The following is a 9,392-nucleotide window of genomic DNA, read 5'->3' as shown; positions in this document are numbered from 1 at the left end:
ACTGTAGTTTGCAGTTTGATTTTGAGTCAGAGGAGTGACGTCTTTTGCACCCCCGATATCCCGTATACACGATAGCGTGGGGACGCATGACTTTACACTAAAATTACAGTGTCAGCTCAGCCAGCACTTCTTGCACATTTTTGCTTGGCCCCGCGAACTGCTAGGATTTTTGAAATAATAAATCAAAACACCACATTTTTTGGAGGAGATGCGTTGCTGAGTCTCTAACTCTCCTTTACTTTCCCCAGCCTTGCAAGCTTGGTGCGTTGTTACCATCACTTCTTCTTTGATCATAGTGGTGCTGAACGATAACTGACAGCAGTCCGCCATGTCGGATGAAGAAGACACTGTAGCAGATCTCTCGTTTGTTGCTTGGGATGAAATTCTTGCCCCCTCTGGTGATTCAATGGAAGTAGGAAACGACGCCCAGTGGACAGTGTCATCGTGCAAAGCTGGAAATGGAGTTCAGAAGCTGCGAGATAACAAAATAGACACCGTATGGCAGTCGGATGGAGCACAGCCCCACACAATTTCCGTCTTCTTTCGTGAGCGCATGTTTGTGGAGTGCCTTTGTTTCTACGTGGACTATGAAGATGATGAGACATACACGCCAAACAGAGTGTGTGCTAAAGTGGGTACAATGCTCTCTGACATGACGGTAGTGTCCACGAAGGACCTAGACCAGCCACGGGGCTGGATTACCATGCCACTGACAGACGACTCCGGTCGGCCGAGTCACGTGTTCATGGTTGAGTTGATCATTATCGCCAACCATCAGAATGGACGCGACACACACATACGTCAGTGCAAGATCTACGCTAGGAGTGAACCTGCTGTCCTGCCGCTATCCGCCCAGGAATCCCTGTATACATTTGGCGGTGCCCCACTTTCTCATTTCAACACGCTGCGCTGATCAACCGCCGATCCACTTTGAAGTCAACTCTGGGCCACGTATTTGCATTGCCACTACTAAACACAAGCGCAAAGTCACGGCCATGCTATCCATGCGTACCAGCTGGTTGTTTGTGCGTTGATGTTGTTAGCAGCCCGTTGAGTGCTATAGGTGACAAGTTTGAAGCAACAGTGGACGGAACACATGCCACACTAAGTATATTGCCACTGGAGCAGGATTATAAAGGGTTGTGTTGTATGCTGTGAACATACCGATGCTCGGTATCGAATTTGATCTCGGTCCCACGAATAATGGCTCCAACCTGATCCAGCGGACAAGAATGAAAGCTCTCTGGGTAAAAAGCCAGCCCGCGATGGCATACCTAGGTGGCTGGAAGCGTGTGGCTTGAGCTGGTTTCGGAGGATTGCATTTCAGCTGCGGCAACACTACAGTCTTTTATGGACTGCGTGACGTGAGTGTTCAGAAGGTCTGTGTCAATTGCAACGTATCTGGTGGAATGCCTGCAAGAGTCCTGCACGCAACAAGTGAGTGTTAAGTCGCGTATCACGCCAGCGTTGTTAGTGGAGGTGGATCATGTTGTACCGTGTGTGTGTGTGTGTAGCAGCTCATTTGGATAAGTTTGCCCTATGAGTAATTGGATTGCCTGCACGCTGGCCACCCCACCGGCCACCCCACCCCACCAGCCACCCCACCTTGCTACTACAAGTACATAATACTAGTCTGTTACTGTGTGACCAAACTCAGGGTCTTCAGATGTTATAGGACTGTTTTGAATTGTATTATAATCATATTTTTTTGTTTCGGAGCTCAATGATAGAATATGAAATGAGAAAATTGATAATCCAGATGTCATGACTCGATATCCCTGAACAATTTAAAAAGATAATAAGAACTGCTTCAAGTATATAGCTCTTGCTGGTCGCTTAACACTGTTTGCTACTCTGTAGACCGCTTTGGAGTGGAACCACATGTGAAACCTTTGATATACGAGCTATACCCTCCTCACACTCCAGCAATGTAGTGCAGAGATCTAAGTATTGCATGACAAGATACGCTCCGAGTTGATGGATTTCCACAAAAGTACTGATCTAGTAGGCCTGATTCGCTGGTTATCCAGCTATCCACAGCTTCCGAACACACGATGTGCTCAAGTGTTGTTTTGACTCGCAGCTTGACTGTTCCTGCTCAGGCAGACTTAGAAGCTCTACGTCATAGAAGGCAAATTCAGCGGGTGGCGGCTGAGCTTGCCTGTTGGGTAGCTATTTGGGAGGCACAGTAGCTACAATTATGAGGATTGCGTCTAGTAGACCTGAATGACCTTGCTCCACTCTGACTCGTCCCACTTGCCGTTGGGACGCACGTTGGGTGGACTTGCTTTCCAGTTCCACTCCTTGACTGGCTCGTCCCACGTCAGCCCGTAGTTAGCTTCGATGTACGACTGAGTTTGGCATGGCACGCGCACACGCAGGCCCGCAAACTCCGTCCAGCACAGGCTGAACTTGGGGAAGAAGTACCTGCAGGAACATTTGGGCCATGAATAATAACAACAGCAACACCGCTGATGACAACAACCATTATCTATCACCATAACAGCAATGATGCCTTATTGATAAGTAGCACATACCTGCACACACGCATGTAACTGGGGGTGGGTATGCAGGGTTTCGCCTTTCCGTCATGCACGGTGTGGTTCACTCACTCACTCAAATGTACATGTGTGAGTCGTGTGCTCCTCAACATTTTAGTGTAGTACTGTTTTTAAAATTTTAATATGTTTATGCATGACATTGTATTCTATGAGATAAACGCCAGTCTGACGATACACCCAGGGGCTTCTGGACAATTTGAAACCCACAAAATGCACGCCTGTGACAAGTTGACAACACCTCGCTATTCTTCGGTACATGATTAAGAAAGGGTCCACGCCTCCTTTTTTTCATTTTTTTCAACAAATGCCAATTTTTCATTTTTCATTTCTACGTGAGCTGGTATATGGGGGATTCTGTTTCATGTTCATCTATGAGGGACGCAACTGTGATAACAGCCATAGCGAACTGCATATACGAATCGCTCATTGCAAAATTAAAGAAAAGATCACTCAGAAGTCAGCATGCGCCGATATGAATGGAGAGCTCCTCGTATTGGAAATGGACGTAACCGTTTGACGTCATTTGCCGTGCACACATTGCCGCATGCTTGTGAACATGAAGCCTGGAGCACTGGTTTTCACACTCACTTAAACTTTTTCCCTGTCCTGGCTTGCGTTCCTCCGTTCCACATGTGAGTGTCTTCGTCATAGAAGAAGAAGAAATCCAGCTTGACATCGTCCAGTGTGAATGACAGCTCCAGGCTGTCGTTGACCTGCACAAAGTACGGAGCAGAACATAGTGTCTTCCTTTGTACTGCTAGCAGCTCTGTGTGATGTTATGTGCGACACCTTCAATAGCTGTTAGCTGCACCGAATGACAGCATAGTGTATATGTGTACAATTCCAGCCCAGATTGGTTGACAGGCGGGCTAGCCCACGTACGTCTGGGACCTTGGACATGTATGCAAACAAACTGAAAGCTCATTCTTAAAAGTCAAGCAGGCCGCCATCGCCAGCCGCTCCCGGGTCGAGGCACCTGAGATCCTACCTGCCTGTGCTAGCCCAGTTTACATGAAAATGCAACAAGCTTTTGCTTTGGTTGCGTACATGCCCGAGATCACAGATGCATGTCGCCAGCACAGCATGTAAACCTACCTGGGCTGGAATTGCATATAAAATCACCCCCGTAAGCCTTTGACACACTGCTGTAGCATTTGCATCCCATCATCCTATGTTGAGTGTCCTGGTGAAATTATCAACATACAATTACCAGACACCAATTGAGTACATGTACAAACATTTTGGTATGTGAAATCCAGAATCAGAAAGCAGTCCCGAATGACCCAAGATCATGTACAGACCGTTCCGAAGCGATGTTTCAACTTGAATCCCCTCATCAGCATGTGCATGACAATGTGCTCCGAGTGATCCCTGGTGAAGATGCCAAAGTCCACATCCTTGCTATGTGGTATGGTCGAGCACTGTCTGAACCAACCTGCAATGGGATTAGTGCACAGACATGGAGTATTTGTTTTACAGTGGAGAACTGTCTGAGCATCGCATGCCAATCTTGCTGTTTACGGTAGTTTGCAGCATCCAAACTGGCAGATATATTATGCCTAGTCCTCGCTAAGGAAGTTATTTTCAACTTGACTAAGTGGTTGTACACCTGCGGAACTTGAAGTACCAAAGTAGTGTACTGGATGCAGTAGCAGGAACCTGGCTGCGCTGGCTTTAGGATCTACAGTGTAAGTGGACTTGGATCCAGTTTTATACGAACTTAGCATTTTGGAGAGGCTCCTTCACGTACCATGGGGTAACACATGCGCTGGTTAGTGACCGAACTGAGCCCTCCCGGTCCTAGATACACATCTGAGTACTGGCACAGAAGGTAGTCGTCACGCCAGCAAGTGACTTATGAAGGGCCTACCCACCAAATGCCATGCTTTGCTGTGGCCAGAGTGCATCCGGTTAAATTATTTGATAGGGAAGGTCCCTGGTTCAAGTCCTGGTGGTGACGGTCATTTTTTTCCTCAGACTCTTTACCCCTTTCCAGCACCCTCAAACGGGGAGCCGTAAAATACCTATATTACACCTCCCTGCCCTCAACTGATGAACACTTGACCCAGAAGTACCGGTAGTTATTATTATATTGACTTTTGACAGCCTCACTTTCAAGGCCTACAAGACAGGACATAAACCTACCTAAACAGGTACCACTGCTTATCCAGAACGGAATTTTAAGCTCGTCCAGTGCACTCCGGCCCAGCTGCATCACTCTGCTGGCGTTGGCAACAAATGCAGCTTCGTCCGCGCTAGCTTGATCGGGCGGTGGATGGGCCTTGAAGAAATGTGCAGCGCGCGCCATGTTACACTCTATATAGCGCGAGCCTTCAAAGTCGTACAAAAACTGTGCCACATCTTCAGGCACAAGCATATTCAAGCCAAAGTCAAGCTGAACTTGACGACTTTTGAATCTACAGAGGGGAAATTCGAAGCAGACCACAGGCACGATCATTGATCAAGCAGAGGACATGTCTACTCCTACCAACCAGTGTCAGAAGCTTAGAAGTTACCATAAAGGGAATACAAGTGCATGATGTCAGTGCATGAGCCCAGTGACCGATAGCCCATGCCGACTGCAGCAGCTGTATACTTCACGTTACAAACGTTCCACTTGGGACATAGAAAGTCACCCAATTCGCCGAGGTACATGATTGTACATACAGAATCAGAATTACAGATAGATACTTCCGTTTGTGCATGATAAGGAGAGAAACTGGCTGATGTCCGAGTGACCTGGTGTTTATGGGAACCTAGCTCCTGTGAAAGAAACATTGGGCGCTTTCGATTACATGCATTTCGGTCAATTCTAGAATTAGTTATTGTTGATGCACAGTTCGATTACACAAAAAGTGACACATTCCGTCGTTAGAATTGATTTTATCCAATTCCGTCGAATCCGTCAATTCTGAAGAGAGGGCGGAATTTCTCTAATTCTGGCGCCAGAATTGCACAGTCGGTGTGTTCGCGCGAAGAGCCTCCCTGGCCGGCGTGTGCGCGATGCTGGGTCCACGTGCGCGCGAGGGTGTACGTGATCTTTTTTTTACGATTCATCAATTTTGTTTGTGACATGACATGAATAAAATGCGTTGTGAATTCCAGTCGTTCGTTTACAAGGCCGGAATTCTCTCATTCTGGTCATTCCAGAATTAAAAAAACAAGTTCCAGAATTGTGTAAACGTGTAATCGAAAGCGCCCATTATCTGTTTCTAAAAATTCCGGAATGCCTCACCTCTTCCAGGATCCAGCATGTGCACCGAAGTGCACCGGCGACTTGGAGCCATTGTTTGTAGTCAGAGCGGAGTGCCAGTAGTGATCCTTCTCGACCCTCTCGTACATGACGGTGATGTAGATGTTGTGCTTGCCGCGGAAGAAGCGCATGTGATGCAGCAGCGGGTCCGCGCTGTGCATGTTGATGCCTACGGCGGCATTGGTTAAGCGTGGGTCCTCACCTTCAAAGAGGGCAACACTGAACCCGGCCGCCTTCATCTCATCAGCAAGATCAGCTAGCTGCCAGCTCTGCCACAGACAAAGGAAAGAAGACTGGGCGTCTCAGGCAAGTTGGTAAGAAGTACATGGCTAGTCAAACCTCATGTATCATCTCCTCTTTTATCTGGATTGGTGGGCAAATGCACTCCTGAGCGCACAACGTGCAAGGGTCATCGAGCAGTAAACGTCATGTGATATCGGACTGGCTCACCAGGAAATCATCACGGGATATTGCCCGTGGAAGGAAGGCACTGATCGATTGTAGACCTAGGAACAGTCAGTTGGCATCCAGCAAGGTAACGTACTATTTTTTTTGGGCAGATTCATTCATTGTTTATTTTTTATTTTTTTTATGTACTACTCTGTTACCTTGTGTGACAAGAGCTACCGTTGTCACAAAAGAAAGTCCAAATGCACATCCACTGGCACAGTCTGGCTGAGCACTTTTAAAACTGTGGAAGTGCAGGTTATGTGTAACGCATGCGTATGCGTTAGAAACCTGCAGCACAGCCCTGCAGCTGTAGGCTACATGCATTCGAATTTCTTTGGCAACACCCATAATTACCAGGTACCTAAATGAAAGCAGATTGTTTGCACCACCCAACACTTCGAACTTGAATCGTATACTGTACGTGAGAAGCACAAATTGAACATTTATTTGCAGAATGATGTTGCATGTTCCGTACATGTAACTACTAGTACTAGTACCCTATCCAAAAGCAACATTCATTTACAATAAGACCTGTCAAGGTGACCACTCGGATAAGGCGACCACTGTGACCTGCCCCAGACTGAGACCTCTAACCAGGACCAAGCGATGCTATTTCCAGTGAAACGACCCCTGGATAAGGAGACCACCTGGCAACAGAGACCACGTTTTGAAGGTCCCTTGAGCGGTCGCCTTAGACAGGTTTCACTGTATCTGCAGCTTACCAGCTTGGGTATCACTGTCCCATTCTTCAGCGCCAGTCCATCTTTGTAGAAGAGTGCAAATGATGTCCGCCATTGTTTGCAGATCAGCTCAGAATATCCAAACACGGTCAGAGGTAGACTATAGTCGACAATGGACTTGACGACCTTGTCGGAGCCAGCTTCATGATGACTCCATGTGAGTACCTTCTCCCCGTCTTGAACGGCCACTTCCGGATGGCCAAATTGCAGAGTACGGTTTCTAACGTGCTCGTCCCGAGTAGTTTCTAACGACCACAACAACTCGAGTAGTTTCGGCTCCACAAGGATAAGCGGCAGACCGAGTTTGTTGTAGGCAATCTCCGCGAAGTCCCGTAAGTTTTCCTGGTTGTTCTGGCAGACCTGCGCTTCCCTCTGCTCTTTTTTCTGCAGAGCAAAACAGCCATAATAGGTACCGTATAACATGTAATTATTATTTTAGGTGTAGTAAAAGTTCGGTATCAGGGACCTGCCAGGTTTCAGGTGTAATGTAGAATTAGGTGATCAGCGTTCCCTGCGCCTATACAGTGCATACTCTAGTGCCTTTCAGATGTAATCTAAATTTAGATGCCTGGTTTCTCTACCGAAATTACGGAAATGTAAGTTGCACCGAAAATTGCAAAATAATGGTCACACATGCAGCATACACCACCTGCGATACATGCCATTGCAGTACGAAATAGATGCTGCTGGGACAATGCAATTGCGGCGGTAAGTCATGTTTGTATTGATCTACAATCTGCATGGGGCATAACCACAACGTGCCCGCGCAAATTGCAGATAGAATCATCTGCACAGAAATGGCCAGTTCCTTGTGCACTTACCAGTACCAAGAGTACATAACCGGGGATAGGGCCGATTCCCACTACGGTACCGTGAGTGCCGTGCCGTGAGTACCCATGGTGATTTGCTCACGTGAGGGGCAGTTTTGGCGCGAGTTCATTCCGTGGATCCTGCCGTACCGCGCCGTGGACATTCCGGTGCCGAGGGCCTCTGGGGGGGGGGGGGGGGGGGGGGGTGGAAAGGTATTCCGCGAGGTCGAATGCAGTGAGTAGTAGGTATTTTACTACTCCCTGAAAGGAAGTTTTTTCTTTCTTTTGTATTTGTGGTACGAAGTTTTTTCTTGGCTTTTGGCTTTTCGATTGGTTGATTCTTGAGCTTTCTCCAGTCATCTACCCCGCTATTTTCCCTCAGGACCAAAGTCAGAAATTAATAAAAATGGTGATCCGGCCTGCCGACGGAATGCACGGAATGACTGTGCGCAGGTGTAAATCACTCTCAGCTTCAAGCTCGTACCGTGGGGTACACGCACGTGACCTACCCAAATCGTCGGCACGGCACTCACGGTACCGTAGTGGGAATCGGCCCTTATGTACTCTTGCCAGTACCCATCGTACTATGATCGACTAGACTGTGGTGTCAAATACCGCAATGCAAGTGATGGAAGGACTACATTATGCTGATGAATAAGCAAGGGGTCTGTTTGTAAACTCCGCTATCAGTAGTATGTGCTGTGTGGTATGGCTATGCAGTGGCAGGTTGAGGAAAAAGCCCCTGGCCTACCCGTAGCTGAGAAGACCTTGCCCAACTTACCCAAGCACTGTCTTGACGTGTTCGTAAGAGCACAAAGATCGATAGCGCACCGAGCACTGCACCTGCTAACACTAGCTGAAACTGCTGCCGACCGTTCCTACATATCTTAGCAATAGCAGTGGCTTTGGAGACAGGATGTCGGCCATGAGATTCGCCCTTCCACATAGTATCTTCGACTGTAATACTCCGTCCATGTGATTATTCTTGACAATTCTCTAAAAAGCTGACTGTGGACATCGCGTTCTCGCACACATTTTCCACTGGTACGAGCACTTGCCCGCTGCAAATGGAGGCCGTCGACAGCGCATCATACAGCATAGCCAGACTAACGAGTGCCATGGTCAGCGTTTCACTTCGTCTATCGTATTGTTCGCTACCACCCGACTTCATCTCTTCACGCTGGCTCTGCGCTCCACTTGAATGATCCCTCTCAAGTGTTTTCATGAGTGTGCAAAGCGCAAGCGGCAACACTTCCCTGTCACACACGTGAAGAAAGAAAGGGTCCCGTGCCCAGCACAGTGTAGATCATAATATCAGTACACAGCTGAAGTGTGATTTGTGTATAAAAAAAAAATGAAAAATAAATAATCAGCAAGGATTTCATCACGTGCATGTGCATGTATCAACAAGGCAATCAGCTGATCGCATCACGTGCACATTTCGGAGCAATCGAAAGAGTCTTTGCCAAGCCTGTCTCTGATCATTTCAACAAGAGGCAATAAGGCAAGAGTATGACTGTACAAAATGGGCATACAGCACAGTAGATTGTCAATCAGTTGAAATGTACGACAAACTATG

At 47.5% G+C, this 9,392-nt stretch overlaps 2 protein-coding genes across 2 annotated transcripts; one reads left to right on the top strand and one right to left on the bottom strand.

Moving 5' to 3' along the window:
• The first annotated feature begins 328 nt into the window (after nucleotides 1-328).
• LOC135816785 (anaphase-promoting complex subunit 10-like) lies at nucleotides 329-913 on the top strand. The gene has a single exon (XM_065329886.1). The coding sequence runs from the start codon at nucleotides 329-331 to the stop codon at nucleotides 911-913; it is 585 nt and encodes a 194-aa protein (XP_065185958.1).
• A 774-nt stretch (nucleotides 914-1,687) lies between these two features.
• On the bottom strand, nucleotides 1,688-9,044 carry LOC135817525 (ribitol-5-phosphate transferase FKTN-like). The gene is made up of 7 exons (XM_065330732.1): nucleotides 8,595-9,044; nucleotides 6,987-7,388; nucleotides 5,797-6,083; nucleotides 4,707-4,978; nucleotides 3,863-3,996; nucleotides 3,150-3,274; nucleotides 1,688-2,427 (listed from the first exon to the last, which is right to left on the bottom strand). Exons 1-7 carry the CDS (start codon nucleotides 8,757-8,759, stop codon nucleotides 2,214-2,216), a joined length of 1,599 nt encoding a protein of 532 aa, XP_065186804.1. The 5' UTR covers nucleotides 8,760-9,044; the 3' UTR covers nucleotides 1,688-2,213.
• Nucleotides 9,045-9,392: the final 348 nt, after the last annotated feature.

Source organism: Sycon ciliatum, chromosome 5, assembly GCF_964019385.1.
Source record: "Sycon ciliatum chromosome 5, ocSycCili1.1, whole genome shotgun sequence".
NCBI classification, from domain to species: domain Eukaryota; kingdom Metazoa; phylum Porifera; class Calcarea; order Leucosolenida; family Sycettidae; genus Sycon; species Sycon ciliatum.
The sequence above is the reverse complement of the archived record's forward strand: the minus strand, read 5'-3'. Positions and strand labels throughout refer to the sequence as shown.

Bases quoted from the DNA above. Each gene is read 5' to 3' on its own strand.
- LOC135816785 (XM_065329886.1), top strand. From the start codon at position 329: ATGTCGGATGAAGAAGACACTGTAGCAGATCTCTCGTTTGTTGCTTGG.
- LOC135817525 (XM_065330732.1), bottom strand. From the start codon at position 8,759: ATGTGGAAGGGCGAATCTCATGGCCGACATCCTGTCTCCAAAGCCACT. The intron at 7,389-8,594 runs GTAAGTTGGGCA...TTTGCTCTGCAG, and splicing joins CACGTCAAGACAGTGCTTGG to AAAAAAGAGCAGAGGGAAGC. The intron at 2,428-3,149 runs GTGAGTGTGAAA...ATGTTCCTGCAG, and splicing joins AGGACAGGGAAAAAGTTTAA to GTACTTCTTCCCCAAGTTCA.